A 19729-nucleotide genomic window follows, 5' to 3' on the forward strand; every position below is an offset into this window, starting at 1 on the left:
AATGAAATGGGAACGGAGCACATAGTTATATTAGCACAACACTGCTTCTATGGTATTATGTAAAGGGTTGTTTATTCTACATGGACCTGTTACTACATTTGAAAACTATCAAATCACATAGTTTAGAATACCTACATGAATTCAGCAATTGCATTCTTCTAATATTACTCTGTAGGATACTGACCCGTTGAAAGCTTCCGCCAGCACATCACCATACATCTGCCTGTAGTTATTGAACTTGTTTGTTGTGATTGAGTGGGGGGAAACAGCTGAGGGCAACGTTCTAACAGATGGGTGCCTCTTGACGGTACCAACTCTAGATTGGCTTCTGCCATGGCCGCCATCATTTCATGAGGACAAAACCCTAAAAAAAGAGGCCAAATCAGTGGGTACAGTTCCCCTTTAAAAAGAGAAATTATGGAAATAGGCGGGGTTTATGACTTTGTGGCTGTGGTAACTGGTGACGGCCCGAGAGCAACTGCTCACCGATTTGACGACTCCAACGCAATTCCACCTCTGACACCGCCGAAAACATCCGCTATACGGGTGTCTGCTATCGCCGGTTAATGCTTGAGCTGATTGAATCTAGGCCTTAAAGGAAGAAGCAGATGAGACCAGAAGAAGAGTGGGAAGAGGGGAGGAGAGCAGGAGAAGTGAAAGAGAGTGAAAGAGGAAGGATACGGCGCCCCAGAGAGGCTGGAGTCATAACTCATCTTTTATTAAAAATAATGAAAAAAGTTAATGAGTTAATAAGATCTGGAGAGAGGAGGGGTGGAGAGCACAGAAGGAAGGGGGAAGAGCGAAAGAAAGGAGACCAGACAAAAAGATAGATTGGGACATAGACAGAGATCAGATAGTGGAGTTATGTAGCACAATTCACACTTGCCTCCATCATTTGTTGAACATTTACAAACACCAAAGATATCTTCCAAAACATTCAGGATGGATTCCCTTGAAAGATTTAAAAGGATGGATTGTTTAGTTTAACTTCAATCAACTTCAAGAAGCTATTTTCTGATGAGCCAACTCCCACAGTCATAGCCTTGTAATTAAATGTAGTTAGTAAGCAATTAACAGTGAAGCAGCTTCACATTGTCTCCTTCCACTAGGGTTCTGCATTAACACTGGATTAAGGGAGAGATACTGTTTGGAGAAGAAATCTCTATGGTCCATATTTGCATATGGACAAATGATGGATTAATTACTATTAAAACATCAGCATCTTAATGAGTTAGAAAGCAATTAAGAGGTTGTTAGCAATAACACAGAACAGCTAGGAACACACATAGATGTTTAGAGAGAACACAAACACGCATACCAGTATGTACAAGATGTACAAAGAGAGAAAGTTACAGACAGAATATTTTCTCCCCTCACCCTCCCACCCTGTGCTTCTCTATCTCAGTCTCTCGTCCTTCCTTTTTCCTCTCTCTTTTTTCCTAAATCAGCCGTTTTTTCTCTCCCCCTCTCTTTCCACTATCTATTATCTGTCTCTCTTTCCTTTTTCCCTGAAACATGCTTACAGGGTGCAGTCCTGTGAAGGAATTTAATATGCAACTTTATATGAGAAACCTATTGTATGTGTCTCTGCCCATTCGGACTGCAATCTATCGGTTAGCCGGGCTAATGCAATAGAGAGAGCCTGGGCTATTTATCACAGCAAAGCCAAGCCTATATCTTCCTCTCTCACTATCTCTGTCCCTTTCTCTCTCTCACACTCTATCTCTCTACTTATCCATCTTTCTTGTTCTCTCTCGTTCCCTCCCTTTCTCTCTCTCACAACTATCTCTCTACACATTCCTCCCTCTCTCGTTCTCTCTCCCTCTCTCTCTTGTTCTCTCTCTCTCTCTCTCTCTCTCTCTCTCTCTCTTTTTTTTCTCTCTTTGTCTTTATTCTACTCATACATTCCAGCATGTGATTAAATCACTGGAACGATGAGCTATCACTGTCCAGAGGGCTTCTCTGTGTTAGAGATTGGGATTCTGCATTATCCAGCAACACTGGTCATTTCAACCATGTTTAAAGTCAAGACTTTAAAAAAACAATGAAAACAAGTTTAGTGTCTTTATACTTGTTCTTTAATGTCCCCTTCCTCTCACACACATAGGCTACACACACTCACACATACAAACAAACACAAACACACACACAGAGATTAGTCTTGGGTGGTATCCTGATTGTCATACTGACCTTGTGCCATCCTGGGATTTTCAGTAATACAGACCCTGAACACAAGGGGCACTATTTTCAAACCCCACTGAGCCTCTGTAATCCAAAGGTTAGCAATGCTAAAACGTACATGTAAAATCCCATAGAGAATGCTAACTAAATGCTATCAAATGCATTGTGAACATTTTATACTGTCTCTGACCTAAACTATTTGCAGGACAGACATCCCAGCTCATAAAGTTATACAATTAACTCAAAAATGCTACTAACAGTTTTCTGCACGCACAAAACAAATATTAGACAGCAAGGCTCTTGATCCAGGAGGGGAAGAAGCTCTGCTGAAGAAGCTAACCACTAGCTAGATAGCTAACTAGATACTAAATTAGCAGACCAAATGCACAACTGCAGAGCATTTAGCACATTTTAAAAAGTTAACTAAATAGTTATAAAATATCTAGCTGGCAAAGATTTAGCTGTTAATTCCATACTGTAACTAGATCACCTGGCTCATGCTGCACAACAGTGAGTGACTCAGAAGGCTCCTGTCTCTTGTAGTTGTGTGCTTGTAAACAAACACCACATGACTGGGGACAACTAGTAAGCTTCATAATTAAAAATTATGTGACAGGTGAAATGAGGAATACAGCATTGCACAAGTTGACTGCAGGTATTTACTTAAAAAAGTGGCTACATATATTCACATTTATAAAAAATAAATGATAGTTTCAACGGTATTGACGGTATTGAAAAACCATCCCATGCCTATTTCCAAATACCCCGGTATATGCTATATACAGTATACCGCCCAAGCCTAACGGACACACACACAGACACACAGACACACGAACACACACACAAAGACAAAACTTTTGCATTAGCATACAGACTGATGAGCCACCTGCAGCGATTAAAAAATGCACATTGCTAAATTCATTACACAAATCAGCCGGATATATGGCCATTGTGTAATAGCTGATGGCAATTAATAAGAGATTAGTGGAAATCAGACTTATGATAACATCTCACCCAGAGGGCACTGCTGGAAATTAATAACCACACATTCATCTTCACAAACACACACACACACACACACACACACACACACAGGCACACACACAGGTGAGAGCACACACATCTCTGGTAAGTTATTCATGAAGAAACTGAATGGTGCAATACAATCTCTCTCTCTCTCTCTCTCTCTCTCTCTCTCTCTCTCTCTCTCTCTCTCTCTCTCTCGCTCTCTCTCTCTATCTCTCTCTCTCTCTCTCTCTCTCTCGCTCTCTCTCTCGCTCTCTCTCTCGCTCAGTTTGTAGCACAATCTGCTGAACTGTGTCAGCCAACCTTCTTTTCACTGCAGTGGGAGATCCCCATTGAAGACTGTGTTTCAATGTGTGTACAGTATCAATGGTTGAGGGTGTGTGTGTGTGTGTGTGTGTGTGTGTGTGTGTGTGTGTGTGTGTGTGTGTGTGTGGGGGGGGGGGGGGTCACAGAGATGGGGAGGGGGCAGCTGGATACTCTCCTCACCCCTAGGGGTCCTCACACCAATCAGCAGAGTGCACTGAGAATCAATTAACACCAGTGGGAGGGGGCAGAGGGTACGGACACACACACACACACAGACTCCCCGTCCACACACACACTCTGTCCACACACATGGTCCTGTCCGAGAAAATATCCATCAGAACGCACACACGTGTTGTATGCCAAAAACCATGCACACACACACACAGAATTACACATGCTCATAAGCTTCTGTGTGTGTGTGTGTGTGTGTGTGTGTGTGTGTGTGTGTGTGTGTGTGTGTGTGTGTGTGTGTGTGTGTGTGTGTGTGTGTGTGTGTGTGTGTGTGTGTGTGTGTGTGTGTGTGTGTGTGTATCTCACTCTCCTGGTGTGCCCCGGTCTCTGGTGGTGAGAGGTTGGGGAACAGATTGGGGGTCAGCAGGGGAGGCAGGCCTGGGTCACCCCCATCCGTGTGTGTGTGTGTGTGTGTGTGTGTGTGTGTGTGTGTGTGTTTGTGTGTGTGTGTGTGTGTAGATTGAGAGAGAGGGGGTACTATAATCACATGGGTGTAAAATGAATATGATAAATGATGTTCACTCCAAATTAACTTATACAGCCATCCTTTTGAATCCACAGGGAGAGAGAGGGGAAATCCCACTGGTCCAGGTGAGACTAGGAAACCTACTTACCTCTCCCTTTCTCTCTCCCTCTTTCTCTCTCTCTCCCTCTCTCTCTCTCTCCCTCTCTTTCTCTCTCCCTCTCTCTCTCTTTACATAGTTAAAAAGGCAGACGGCAAAGAACTAGAATGGAATGAGAAGTAAAAAGAGGAGAAAAGTGTGTGGTTCAACAGAAAAATGATTCTCTCCACTGCTCCACTACCGACAGTATCCAGACCCATCTGTTAACCCATTCCACACAGATACGAACGCACACACACACACACACACACACACACACACACACACACACACACACACACACACACACACACACACACACACACACACACACACACACACACACACACACACACACACACACACACACACACACACACACACACACACACACTCTCCTCCTCCCTGCCCTGAGGGAGGGTAAGCTGATAGCCCTGTGCTGGTGTGAGTGACTGGTATTAGTTTCTCTCTCTGATACACACTAATGATGCACCAGGGACTAACTGATAAATAATGGGAAATCAATAGAGAAATAGAGCTCCATGCTCACTAACATACTACTTATTTCTCCCTCACTAACATACTACCTCTCTCTCACTCACTAACATACTACCTCTCTCTCTCTCACTCACTAACATACTACCTCTCACTCACTAACATACTACCTCTCTCTCACTCACTAACACACTACCTCTCACTCACTCAGTCACACCTCAGACCAGCACGTGTGTGCAGGGAAATGTATGAAAGTTTGTGCATTGTGTCTGTCTTTGTGTGTGTGTGTGTGTGTGTGTGTGTGTGTGTGTGTGTGTGTGTGTGTGTGTGTGTGTGTGTGTGTGTGTGTGTGTGTGTGTGTGTGTGTGTGTGTGTGTGTGTGTGTGTGTGTGTGTGTGTGTGTGTGTGTGCGTGCGTGTGTCAGACTGCAGCCTGGGGCAGGACAGGTGGGACTGGTGGCAGTGCAGGCCAGGCGAAGCAGGGGACTGGAGTATCTCCTCTATCAGGGAGGGGAGCACTACGGCTGGTGGCAGCTGGTCCCTTCCCCCCCTCCCTTCTTCCCTCCACCAGCACCCCGCGGGAAGGCAACAGGAGGGGTGAGGAGGTCAAAAGGCAGAAGAATGGGCAGAACGGCGACACGCAGGATAATCGGCTTTTATGAAGCGCAGAGAACAGAGAGGGCTGGTAAGCGCTGCTCTGACACAATGATACTGAGATGAACACTAATGAATTAACACATTAACACAGGACCAAGGGGCCTGCAGGTCGCCTCAGCTGCTCACACACAAACACACACACACACACACAAATCAAGTCTGACACATCTACACACTCGCTAACGTGCTCACTAATTAATTTCATTAGTCATTTGTCAAGGACAGCCAAACGCGTTTTGAAATGTGATGCTTTTTGAAACATTGGGGTGTCTGGGTCTAAAAACTATGACAGACAGACAGACAGACAGACAGACAGACAGACAGACAGACAGACAGACAGACAGACAGACAGACAGACAGACAGACAGACAGACAGACAGACAGACAGACAGACAGACAGACAGACAGACAGACAGGGATGCAGAGAGACAGACAGTCATGCGGACAGAGAGGCAGTCAGGTAGACATGTAGCAATACAGACAGGCAGACAGACAGACAGACACTAACCAAAGCCATGTGATACTCATTAATGTGTTAATGCCGATTCTCTTACATCTCAATCTGGTCCATCCTTTTCCTCTCCATCCATCCCTTTAATTCAAGATCGTGTGGTTACCTTCCTGCCCCCCTCCTCCTCTCCCTCCCCCTTTCTCTTTCTTTCTCGCTGTCTCTGTCTAACCAGCATGAAGAGGCAGACGTGCATTCAACCATCAGACAAATGTTCCACACACAAACACACACACTCACACACTTGATCTAAGCCAAACCCCATCCTTCCCTTTATTTTTACAAACCAAGAACACAATACTCAACAAATATCTCAAAATATATTCAATAAAACAAACATTTTCTGTGATTGGCTTTGTCTTCCAAAACTATTTTAGCCAATAGTAGCCTACTAAGGACTTTGTGCGTTGTCCTTTACCCACAAGGGCAAAGCCCTTCCACCCCATAGTCCTGTGTTTCATGCTCTAACACAGTGTAAGTCACAGGCAGGGTTATCCTCGTCCCCAAAGGGACTGGAGATCCAGTTCCAACCATGTCCGACCTATTGAATCATCCCACTGAGCATGTCAGCATGCAACACAATTCACACACTGGGAACACCATACACTGAGCATGGAAAAGAGAAAACATTATATTTCTCTTTCATTGTAAACAGAGATTTATTCTGTCAAGCAATGTAGGCTAATGTGAAATAGCCCCAATAAATGCTGTATGACACAAGCTTCATTGATTGCTATAGCTGCCTGTTGCCCAATAGCCAGCACCAATGTCTTGGAGCTTAATATGTATATTAAATACTTTAAATATTTCATGAGGATGGCAGGAAAGAATCGTTAGGAGCGGTAAAGTTTCATTAGCAACTCCATTTGGCTGCGAGGCAATCTCGTCCTCTACTACTGTCGCTTCTATTGCAATAAAACACATCTCTCTAGTCCCTCTCTCCTTCCTTATCCCACACTCATCTCCCCGTTTTCCCTCCCTTTCTACATATCATAATAAAACATTTGTAGATCCTCTTTAAATGCACTATTACTTACGGCTGCCTTTTCATATTCTAACATCACGGGCACTTTAGTGACGACAGAAAAACGCGTCATTCATTATTCAAAAGAAGACGATCACGTCCCTAAGAGAGACAGAAGCCCGCTCGTGAAATTGATAACAGTGGAGACTCGTGCAATAAAAATGGAGCCCGCGGGTGCCACGAGCCCGAACCTCGATTATGCAGATCAAGTGGTAATTTCTCAAACAAATCGCACGCTTTCAGTCTTTTGTTCCCTTTTCTTTGGACTGGAGCATATCTCTCCAGAGAACCAGAATGCCAGCTGAATATATTGGCTTTGCAATTTTGCACGAGAATTGACGTTCTAGCAGAGGGTCATTTAGATGAAGAGAGCTCACCAAAGTCCAGTGTTACGCCAATTACTCGACTAATAATTATAAGTGTTACAATTATTTTAGCCTACTATAGTATTGGCATAGTTGTTTTTTTGTAACCACTATTATATAATTGTTGTTAAAGGCTTTAACATTTTTGTTCGAAAGTAGGCATATCTACAGTGAGTCTTGTTTCCTGATCTGTTTGTGCTCTTGCCAAGTCCATTGGTGTCATTGTCAATCAAGCACACTCGTCTTTTTTATAAAGTTAATATGTTTTGTATCCATTAGCGTATTTATTTATTTCTAGTATTTCTATGATTTACTACAGCTATTGTTATTTTATAAACCTAATTATGATTTTTATAATCCATACAGTGGGCCTATGATGCTTATATGTAGTTTCTTGTATGTAGTTCTGTCTTTGAGCTGTTCTTGTCTATTGATGTTCTGTATTATGTCATTCTGTATTATGTTTCATGTTTTTGTGTGGACCCCAGGAAGAGTAGCTGCTGCTTTTCCAACAGCTAATTGAGATCCTAATAAAATACCAAATACCAAAAGCTTTCTCCGCAATTACTGACATCATGGGTGGTTTTCCGGAGTATATCGGGGCTAATGTGACATCATTTCGGAAAATCTGAGGATTACACAAACTCATTTACACCCACGACCCGTGGACCAACGTTTCCCGGTCCCAGTCCGCTCATTCCATTTCCAGTGGCGCCTAGCCTATGGCACGGTTCCGCCGCGTTCCAAAATCCACAGTGTAGCAAAAAGTACGAAAAGGATATAGAAAAAAGCAACGGTATATGCGTACAGATTGCATACATTCGATTTAGATTTATATGACAATCTAAAAATAAATATATATGAAACATATGATTTTATAAACCTATGAACAACATACACAATGAAAAGTGTGTATGATTTTAATATGACATAGCCTGATAACTATATAAGCAGTAGCCTAAATGTGTACGGTGAAATGAGAGCTTCTACAGTCCAATTCTTCCCCATGGAAATATGGCCACCAGTGGGGTCACATATGGCGGGGGAAACTAGCCAATTCTGCCAGTCCGTATTGCTAAATAACCACCTCAAGTTTTAGTTTTTTGATTCCTCGTTTATTCGTTTACAGATAACACATGTATTGTAAACTACTTCAAAAGTATTACTACGAAATAATTATTAATCGTAGAGGAATTTCCGCTGGATGAATATGAAAACCTTAACGCACTTTTGATATGAAAAAACCCCCACGTTTAATGGTGAGATGGAACAGAATAGCCTAATGTGCATTGGTCAAGAAACAAACAACACGATAACCTCAATTTATTCGTGGAACAAATTTGATCGAGCTGATAATTGTGGGCGGTAGGCTGCCTATCTCATATTGACTCATCAAATGAATCATGAAAACAGTATTGTTCATTATAGTTACAGTTATCTATGCGTGTCAAAATTAAAACGTATTGCAACCCAAAATATAGGGTTTAATTATAGGCTAATAATATATATTTTTTAAAGTGAAACCTGTGTTGAAAATCTTGGCTATTGTAAATAAATTAAATGAAAATGTTAAATGGGTGAAAGACTAGGCCTATATCAGCACTGAAGATGAGGACAGGAACCCATTTCAGCAAGGCTCTAGCCAGGGGTCGAGAAACAGTTAATTGTGTCCGTCTTTTCATTGCGTCTGATGGGCAGCAGGTTCCAGCGACCATGCCGGCCCTCCACTTCATCTGTACTAGCCCGTGGCCTCGTCACACAATTCCCTTTTATTAACATTTGATGTGGCACAGCGGTGGCATAGTTCAGGCCTTATAAGGACTTTAAGCATTATTCCTATTATAATTATTAATCCTGGCGTGTGTATGACATAACCCACTGGTTTACTTACAGAGGAGGATTAAACTGTAGCTGTGAACGGATGCTCGTAATCATAACTGAGAGGTGATGCCTCGCTTGTTCTATACCTCAAACCAATGGCCCTAACCAAGGACCACTTCAATCCATGACGAATAGAGAGAAACTCTTGTTTTAATAAAGGCCCTCTCGTGTTTAAGAAATATATATAATACGACTGAACTGCCTGCATTAATCTCCACTACTCCATACTGGTCCGGAGAGAGACGCAACACACGTAGCGTTATGGACTGTTTTGCCTATCACAGATATACCACAGAGATAAAACAGAGGCATAAACAATAAAGAGACAAGAGCTATCGAGATAATCGACGATAAAACAGAATATTATACAAATAGGAAAGGCAATAGGAAATATAAATATAGGTAGGCCTAAGTGTTGCAACTCTTGTCTGTTATTTCAGTTCAATGGAAATATTATATTACAGCATACTGCATTTCCATGGAGCCCGGGACAATGGTTACAAAATAGAGATTAGAAAACATGGACTCGGATCCCCGTTTGAAAACCTGTAAACCCACTATGTCAAGTGAAGGATTGTCCAAACAGGTCAAATTAAAAGGTTTAGAAATCGATGCTCTGATATCGCACTAAATTGACCAACTCTGAGATCTAGGAAGGAGTATGGTGTCAAGTGATACCCACCATGCTTCAATCAGTCATTAAAATGACAACCAATGAACAGTCAAGGCGTTGACAGCATCAACCAATAGAAGCACAGGAATGGGGCTTTTGGGGGGAAACAGCAAGACCAAGATGGTTTGACGCAAGGAGTAGAGCGTCAGCGACGTCTCCAAACGCACATCAAACTTTCACTGGCGCTCCCGAGGATGATCTGAAGGAGGCCTTTCCGAAGTTGCAGACGGTGGGATTTTGAAAGGAAGATGACATTGGAGACAACGGCATCTTCTCTTTGGCACAAACAGGCCGTTTAACCTCGTAATTTAATTTCCATCCAGTCCAGCCATCCCACGGTCTATTGAAAGGTGAGGATGGAGCGCGCACCCAGCGCCCCAAGTCCTCCTCCCAAAGCGGCCCAGCACGAACCCATCAGCTTCGGTATCGACCAGATACTCAGTAGCGGTGCTGACTCAGAGACCGGCCGGACCAGCAGCAGATACGGTTCGGATACAAGCAGTGGAGACGGTTACCGTTTGGGAAGCCCAACTGGAGGGAACGCTGCCTCCTACACTGCGCTGTCCATCTCCCTCTCCGGCATGGTACCACAGTTAGACGATCCTGGTTTGTACGGAGTGAACTGTAGCCTGGGCAGCAGAGGAGTGATCCGGGTGCCTGCTCACAGACCGTTGACTACCTCGGGGCCGCCGCACTTGATGAGCGCTGTACCCGGGTATGGAGGCCTGTGTTACCCGTGGGTCGGGAATAGGTTCGCCAAGGAAAGGTTATCAGGTAACTTTCCGATAGAACCCTTAGCATCAAATAATGTTATTGAAAAAAAATACACAATTTCATGCGCAGTGATTTAGGTTATCTATGTTTCCCGTAATGGCAATTTTACTTTCAATGTGTTCAAAACAGCTTAGTTTACAATAAGCGTGCAATAAGCTTAGAAAAAGTGAAAAGACTAATAACAACGATAACGATATAGCAATAAACATTTAAATAATAAGGATGATGTAATCAATAAAATAACAAGGCACATTAATTCAATCTTCAACCTTTTATGCATACAAAAAAAATAAGAAAATGTAGGCTTACATTTTTAAATATGCAGTCATTTAGCAGACTCGACCCATGCAATTTTACTGAAATTGTAGCCTGTTTCATTGTTTATCTTAATCATTTAGCCTATTTGAATATTACAATACTTAGCCTATACTATAGCAACGAAAATCACACAAATATTTAATTGGTCTATAAAAAGATGGCCTTTCAAAACGAAATGAGTGAGAAAAATCTCAAACAAATAATTTGGTGCTAGAAGACCACAAGCCTAAATCAATGAAAATGGAGGCATTTACAGAGAGATAAAATAAAATATAAATATACTATTTTGGGGGATTCTTACAATGCAATTTCAATCAATTATAGGCTACCAATTAAAACATTATTAACATACCACGTGAAATAGGAAAACATAATAAACAATAGTTTAGTAGCAATTATGTTGGGAGTCATTATTTTCCACAACGATTTTTTTTCGCCATAATTCACACCCAACAGTTTAGACAACGATATATGAAGAACTCAAAAACATTCTCGCCAAGAGTGGTCTCCCATAGTTTGAATGTTAGGGAATAATACTATAGATTTATTTACATTTTTTTATGTTCCAATTCGGCACCCAGAACTGAAGCCAAAATTATTTACTCCCTGTGTTTACTAGGCTATTTCATGTGATTGTTTGTTCACGCTAGAGGAGGCAAGCCTAACTTCAATAGCCAGACAGGAATGATATCTTTATTCACAGAAAACAATCGGATAAAATAGAACTGCTCGGTTTTATTCAGACGCCAAATTAACCAATAGAAGAAATATTCTTCTGTTCTACTACTTTCTTTCTCCAAAAACATTTATAGCCTAACCTTTGTTTTCGGGTGAGGATTATGTAGGCCCTACAAGTAGGCCTACTACCAAACCTTATCCACTGTACAACAAAGTTGGAGGCTCACCTCACTTTTCCACTGCGTAAACTCAACCTCCAGTCTGTCTGTCTTTCTGCTCTCTCCATCAGCTCTCGTGCCATTCACGGTGACCCGGCGAATAGGTCATCCATACCAGAACCGTACGCCGCCCAAACGGAAAAAGCCTCGGACATCGTTCTCTCGTGTGCAGATTTGTGAGTTGGAGAAGCGCTTCCACCGGCAGAAGTACCTCGCGAGCGCCGAGCGGGCCACCCTTGCCAAGAGCCTGAAGATGACGGATGCGCAAGTCAAGACCTGGTTCCAGAACCGACGGACCAAATGGAGGTCAGTTGATCCATGAGCTTACCTGTTTACTCAAACCTTGAGTTGACCTCATATAGAGGGACAGGGGCGCAACTTTGGTTTCAGAAGTGGGGGGGACATAATTATTATTATTATATATTTTTAAATCCAGTTGAATAAAAACTCTAAACAGCCTACCCGACCGCTCAGAGGCATCCGCATGGTCCTAAACACAACGTTGCCTTGTTTTGTATCACACATAAAACTGGGGGGACCAAAAATGCAATGTCCCCCGTCACCAGTGAAAGTTGCGCCCATGGAGATGGATACAGGGCTCTAGTGCCCAAAAGCCCGTTTTAGCATGGGCGGGCCATTGATGACTTTCACCATTTTGAAGTAGTCAACTGGGTGGGACTTCCTATGGGTTAAGGAAGGATCACATGATTCCATCCTGGTCGTCAGGAGGGATCAGCCAATTAATTATACTAGTGAGCAAACATTCCATAACTGCAGACGGCACTAAATCGCCAAACTTGACTTTATACCTTTTCAAACAACACACTACAGCTGACAGTATGCACCCTTCCAGTTTCTTTGCCAAGTCATAGAAGTAGTCGAAGATGAAAATTGTCTACTTCAAAATAGACATGGCCTCAATGGCACTGCCCATGCTCTCACAGACACCATAAATAGGACAGGTGCAACGATGTGATGTCTATCTAAGTCTATGGTTTACCTCTTCATTTGACATGTTTTCAAATCTCATTCACCAGTCACTTCCGCTCATGTGCAATTAGTCTGGGGAGGAGGTTAGTTTTAGCTAGGCCTTAATGGGGGACTAATAATGTTTGGGTTGTGTGAATGTATAATTGCAGAGGATTTTAAACTAAAGGCAAAACAGACGCAGGCTGTTCTTACCATCATGTTTTTTTCTTCCTGGCACTGATTTCTATTCCTGGTTCTGCTGGTGGTAGAACTACAGATATTCCCAGCGTTTTTTGGGGAAGAAACATTTGGGATTTACCAGCTGGTTCCAGTTGCCTAGTGCGCTTATTATGGGCTTGTTCAGGAGAGTCGCTATGATCTATGTACTGTGAAGCCAATTTTTTTACACTTGTGTTCTAAGAAGAAATAAGCTATAGATGCATGTGGAAAGTTGAGGCGGTTTATAAATGTCCACTATAGGCCACCTAAGTTTGACCATCGCTGAACGTCAACATATCAATATTCTTTGTTCATAATTCAATTTTATGCAATTCATCTCTCTCTCTTTCTCTTTGCTCTCTCAGGAGACAGACAGCGGAGGAAAGGGAGGCTGAGCGTCAACAGGCCAATCGGCTGATCCTGCAACTGCAGACCGACGCCCTCCACAAGTCCCTCGGCGAATCAGCAGGCTCCGACCCACTGTGCTCACATAACTCCTCCCTGTACGCCCTGCAGAATATGCAGCCCTGGGCCGAGGAGAGGGAGTAGGAGGAAGACTCCCCCAACCGCTGTTCCAGGGTCACACATTTGTTTATCCGTCCAATTGGGGTGATCTGATCTGATCCTAGATTATTTGTTGGTGCCAAAATGGAGGGTATGGACAGTGTGATGCCACTTTGAGACTGTGTAGAGACTAGGCGCCTGATAGGACCACACCCTCAACCTGAATGAATGACTGCACTGTCGACATTACACAAGCACCCTTACCAGTTTCAACAAGTGTTTTTACCCCTATCTGGCCTTATGTTACATTCCACACTGTGACTCTATGGCTAAAGACTGAGGTTGTAGACTAAAATTGACAGGGAAGGATAGGAGGAGGAGTGTGTGTAAGGTAGAGGGATAGATAGAGGAGTGTAGGAGAGAGGGAGGAAGAGGGGGAGAGAGAGGGAGGAATTCCTATGAGGATGTAAATGTTTCATAATTTGTACTTGGGATGTATACATATGTAAATAACGATATAAACTCTTCACTTGAGATCACTTTGCTTATGTTTTTTTGTGAGATAGAGACATGAATGGAAAGCTTTAATTACTCACAGCCTCTCTCCCTTGCTAAAGAAGACACTTCAAAGGTCATTACTTTCTCTGAAAAGTTTATTGTTAAATATCATTTTGTACAACATTTCAATATACACTGATGTGACTTAATTTTTTCTGTCTGTCATTCTCTGTCTGTTAGTCTCACCTTTCTACGCTTTGCTGATCATGAATCTTGATATTGTATAAAAGTATAGGTGAAGGTAAGGTAATAGGGGACTGTGAAATAAGGGATTCTGTGTTTTGTTGTCAGTGAGTCTTCACATTATTTAGGCTATTGTCATCATCACCCATGTCATGGCTTTCATTCCTGTATCCTCAGTGACAAGGTATAATTCTATTCATTTTCATTTTCTCTCTCTCTCTCTCTCTCTCTCTCTCTCTCTCTCTCTCTCTCTCTCTCTCTCTCTCTCTCTCTCTCTCTGTATTGTCTTGAGAGTTGTTACTGTACAGTTGTAATGTCCCACAGGATACCATGCACACACCCATATTGGCACAATACAAGCATAAGAGCACACTTCAAAATAGTGCTGGGCGATTAGCGCTTTTTGAGGTCGGTTCAGTTTTGGTTTTTGAAAAATAATCACGGTTTTCTTATTTTTTCTTTTTTACAATAAATGCATTATGTGTTCAATGCTGTAACAACAATGAATAAAACAATTGATGGTAGTGAGTGACAGCCTATTACTATCAGTTATTAGGCTCTAAACCATCATTTATTCACATTACTTTACTTACAGTAAAGTCAATATTTTGGTTGTGTAAATTACATATTTGTTTTTAGTATGGTGATAATAAGATATGCAATTACTGCATATCACTTATTAACAAACCATCCCTTATTCACATCACTTTAATAAAATATTTCAGTTGTTGTGTATATTTTTTATTTATTTCATTTGATGACTTAATATTTTATTCCAAGTCATCATCTCATCTCGGCTCAGGCTGTAGCAGCCAGCCAGCCATCTATCTCTGTTCTGCCAGAGTCATCCTTCAGGATAGCAGGCTTTACATAGCTGGCTAGCTGCCTGCTGTCTGATGAAATCCCGTTTTAAGTAGTTCTTTAAAGTAGATAAGGCATACTTTTAACACTGCTAAATAACAACTATTAATCGATTAGATACATCAATCAATTATATACATTCTCTCCTATCTCTCTATCACTCTTCCGCTGTGTCTGTCTGTCGGCCACACAGGCTTGCCCGGCAAAGAACCAATGAGAACAGGAGGCAGCTAGCTGTAGGCAATGGATTCTGGTCAATGTAGTTCACTACCACGTTTTCGGCGCTTAACTCTGTTGAGTTGGACAACATGTCCCAGAGAGAAATCTCTCTAGAGAAATGACACAAATGGTGCACAACTAAATGGAATTCAAATAATGGAACCAATGTCAGTCAATTAGTTATTTACAAACTGAAAATATACCAACATTTCGGTTATTTGCTCAGCACTACTTCGAAATTGCCATAGGCCACAGAACATTCAATCCAGGCTCTGTGGGTTGGAATATCATCTGGCCAGATTGACAGACAAAGAGACAGATCAACGGAGCTCAGTGCAGACAGAAAGATAGAAGCCAAAAACCCAACGACACAAGGCACCACAACACGAAACACATTGACTAACACTAACACACATACAGTAGGAGCGCTGTATATAGCGGGGTTAGGACGGACTTGTTTTAAATGTATATTTCTTAATATGTTGCGGTCAAATACAGATCACATGAATTGTACAAATGAAAATGTACAGGAAATGTCCTCAATTTGTATTTGTAAACTGTATTTGTGGTGAAATTGAGGCCAGGATTCAATCCAAGGAGCGTTATAGAGCAGCACACTGACTGCCGACAATGCGACTTTTAAGGGCAACTTCCCCGACGTTCAAAGAGATCGCTCTATAGTGCGCCTCGGATTGAATCCCGGCCTGACACAGTGTAGGTATGTGTGTATGTCTTAATGTGTGTGTGTGTGTGTATGTCTCTATAATGTCAGTATGTCAATTAACAGGTGTTATATACACTCTCTGAGAGAACAGTAACCATAACAACGACGACAACATCAACAGAACAAGACTGAGAGAGTTCGGACCAAGGGTGAAAGATTACAGGGTCACAGGAAGATCAAAACAGGTACAAGGGGTCAGAGGTCAGTGGGAGGGGTAATAACCCAGCCTGTTGATTGGTCACTGTCATTGTAACGTGATGGTGAGACACTGTGCCACACGGCAGATGCATATAGCTGTTTCTGGGCGGCAAGTGTTGAGTACCTCTCATAACCATGCTGACAGCAAAGTTTATGTGTCCCTTTTTGCCATTAAATGGTGGGTTGCTCTTTCTTCTCACAGTTCAAAGGTCTTTCCTATCTCTCTTTCATTTTCCCACTGTGTCTCTTTTGTCTGTTTCGTTTATATGACGTTTTCGAAAAGCTGCAGGGACCTCATGATGTTTTCATCCTGGGGAAGAAAGTACGAAAAAAAGGAGGAAGCTGATCATGAGGAATAAAACAGTAACACCTCTGAACTTGCACATACACAGTGGTGGAACAAGTACCCAACTGTCCTACTTGAGTAAAAGTAAAAATATCTTAATAGAAAATGACTCAAGTAAAAGTAAAAGTCACCCAGTAAAATTCTACTTGAGTAAAAGTCTAAAAGCATTTGTTTTCAAATATACTTAAGTATCAAAAGTAAAAGTATAAATCATTTCAAATTCCTTATATTAAAACAAACCTGATGGCACCATTTTCTTGTTTTTGAATTTATGGAAAGCCGCAGGCACACTTCAACATTCAGACATCATTTACAAACAAAGCATGTGTGTTTAGTGAGTCCGCCAGATCAGAGGCAGTAGGGAACCCTGACCTGTTCACCGGACGTGCTTGTTGCACCCTCGACAACTACTATGATTATTATTATTTGACCATGCTGGTCATTTATGAACATTTTAACATCTTGACCATGTTCTGTTATAATATCCACCCTGCACAGCCAGAAGAGGACTGGCCACCCCTCATAGCCTGGTTCCTCTCTAGGTTTCTTCCTAGGTTTTTGGCCTTTCTAGGGAGTTTTTCCTAGGGAGTTTTTCCTAGCCACCGTGCTTCTTTCACATGCATTGCTTGCTGTTTGGGGTTTTAGGCTGGGTTTCTGTACAGCACTTTGAGATATCAGCTGATGTACGAAGGGCTATATAAATAAATTTGATTTGATTGGATTTGATTTTTGATTTGATTACCAGGGATGTTCAGTTGATAAGTTTGTGAATTTCACTATTTTCCTTTCCTGCTAAGCATTCAAATTGTAACGAGTACTTTCGGGGGTCAGGGAAAATGTATAGAGTAAAAAGTGCAATATTTTCTTAAGGAATGTAGTGAAGTAAAAGTAAAAGTAGTCAAAAATATAAATAGTTAAGTAAAGTACAGATAATCCAAAAAACAACTTAACTAGTACTTTAAAGTATCTTTACACTACTGCACATACTGTACAGTGCTCAGTGTAGTACTCTGACTGTATCACATAAGTACCACTAGGTGGCAACGAAGACTGAGAAGAGGTTATAAATGAAAATGTCTTACTCAGGCAGTTTAAAATAGAGTACCACATTATGAGTCATAATACCCCAAAAGCCAAGCGGTCAAACAAGGAAATGGTTCCAATAATATTTCCACCATTCATTTTTTCCCCATATGCGATTTTAGAAACACTTAAAATAAGGGCTGTGTTTCGTGTAGGCTCACCCTGGTGTGACGTTTTGATAACCGTGTAAATTTCTCTAGGACAAGGTAACTTCTATCAACACATTCGCCTGTATTTACCCCCCACCCCCCACCCCCCCCAAAATGAAACGCTAATTAGCTGCTAATGTGGCAATCATAAAAAAAAACTACAAATGCCATGATGAGCTGTGGGGGCCCATGCGCCTGACATCAATGTCTATATTTTCATTGAATAAATCATTTTGACAGTAACCCACCAAAAATATCATTCATAAACCTTTTTTTAACTGACATATGTACTAGGAAGCTAAGTGTTTGTTCCTTGGGCTTCGGGCATGTGACTGAAAAAATGCCCCAGGTCTTGAAAAATAGTGCAGTGAGTCGAGCTTACTTAGGTGTTCAACAGAGCATATCAGACCGAGAGCCTAACGCTTCCTTAGGTAGTTCTTTATGAGTTTTAGTTTAGAAAATAATCTCTCCGCAGACGCGACAGTTACAGGGATGGTAAAAAAACTGCTTGAATACCATAAGAACATCAGGAAAACTGGGTTGTAGGGAGTGGTGCTTCAAATACAGCAGTTTCACAACAGTCCCTTATCACTGGTATATCTTGGCATGCATTATTCAAGAATACGTTTAGATTGGTTGCAGCGCCATGAGCGTACAATGCACAATGTCTCAGGAAAGGCTGTCTGGGTTGGCAGTACTCAGTATAGAAAACAGTCGGGCCTGCAACCTGGACCTACGGGCCGTGGTGAATACATTTGCTCACAAAAATGCAAGGCAACGCAGTCACATGCTGTAGCTACTATAGGCCTCTACATGAAAAAGAGAGACAAGCGACGACACAAATAGACTTTATTCTAAGAGAAAGAAAGAGAAAAAGAAAGACACAGAGAGAGAAAGCAAGGAGGACTTCACCAGACCAGGGGAGTCTCTCAAAGCGGCATTAGTTGAATTGAATTTGATTCAATTTAATTTACCTTGAATACCGCAGCCCATTTGTGTAGGCTATTAGCCAGACAGAACCCGCTGAGCTCAACAACAAACAGTGGCTGAATTTATCCTCAAGCCAAGTACTTTTTTCTTAATTGTAAGGCTATTTGATGTGTAATTTTGATAAAAAGTGTATAAATAGCAGCTAAATGCGATATATAGCTATAGATAGTACACTGCATAATGAAAGCGTCCCTAGTAAGCTAGTGTTTTGAGGGTGGACTGACTGTATTATTTGGAATTAAAAGACTGGTTATAAGCATAACAACTTTCTATCCAAGCTGGGAGAGAGCCCGAGGATGGCTCATGTCATGCAGGTCCCGGCAGGCTATACAGGACAATTGATTTAAAAAATCAATTGGTAGCTGTTGCATCAAACATTTATTTTACAATCTGCAATGTTAAAATGTCCAACTTTAATTACTGAACAAGCAATTACATTATTGCCACCAGCCAGCAGTCTACTGTAAATGGCAGCATTTCAACACCATGTATAGCTTTTATGAAATGTGAGGCTTAACATGAGAAAATTACAACCAAATAGGCCTACCAATAAACATTTATTCCTTAGCTGAAGCACAGCTATAGGCTACGTGCCCTGGCACCAGAGAAAGCCTGTCATCGATTCAATAGGCAGCCGCACAGACCTGTAGCGATTTCAGCACCATGGACAGTGATCGGTAGTCTATACTTTTTGAGTTGCTGTCCGGCTGATGCGTTAAACATCCAAGCTTGCAGGGATCCAGAGAAACTGCATTATGGCAGTGGTGTGAGATCAATGGCTCTGGTCTAT

The 19729-nt window shown here is 41.9% G+C and overlaps 2 protein-coding genes across 3 annotated transcripts in view; one reads left to right on the top strand and one right to left on the bottom strand.

Annotated features, from left to right (window-relative positions):
- The first annotated feature begins 10077 nt into the window (after positions 1-10077).
- On the top strand, positions 10078-14160 carry LOC106604867 (T-cell leukemia homeobox protein 3). The gene is made up of 3 exons (XM_014199950.2): positions 10078-10722; positions 12008-12242; positions 13490-14160. The coding sequence occupies exons 1-3, from the start codon at positions 10305-10307 to the stop codon at positions 13671-13673; spliced, it is 837 nt and encodes a 278-aa protein (XP_014055425.1). The 5' UTR covers positions 10078-10304; the 3' UTR covers positions 13674-14160.
- Positions 14161-14591: 431 nt separating this feature from the next.
- LOC106604868 (A-type potassium channel modulatory protein KCNIP1) overlaps positions 14592-19729 on the bottom strand; it is a 45379-nt gene continuing 40241 nt past the window's right edge. For both annotated transcript variants that reach the window (XM_014199951.3, XM_014199952.3), the window contains exon 7: positions 14592-16681. In XM_014199951.3, coding sequence (XP_014055426.1) covers positions 16634-16681 — 48 coding nt within the window. In that variant the 3' untranslated portion in view covers positions 14592-16633. The remainder of the gene's footprint in view (positions 16682-19729) is intronic.

The sequence above is a fragment of the Salmo salar genome, chromosome 05 (assembly GCF_965601325.2).
Source record: "Salmo salar chromosome 05, fSalSal1, whole genome shotgun sequence".
NCBI lineage: Eukaryota > Metazoa > Chordata > Actinopteri > Salmoniformes > Salmonidae > Salmo > Salmo salar.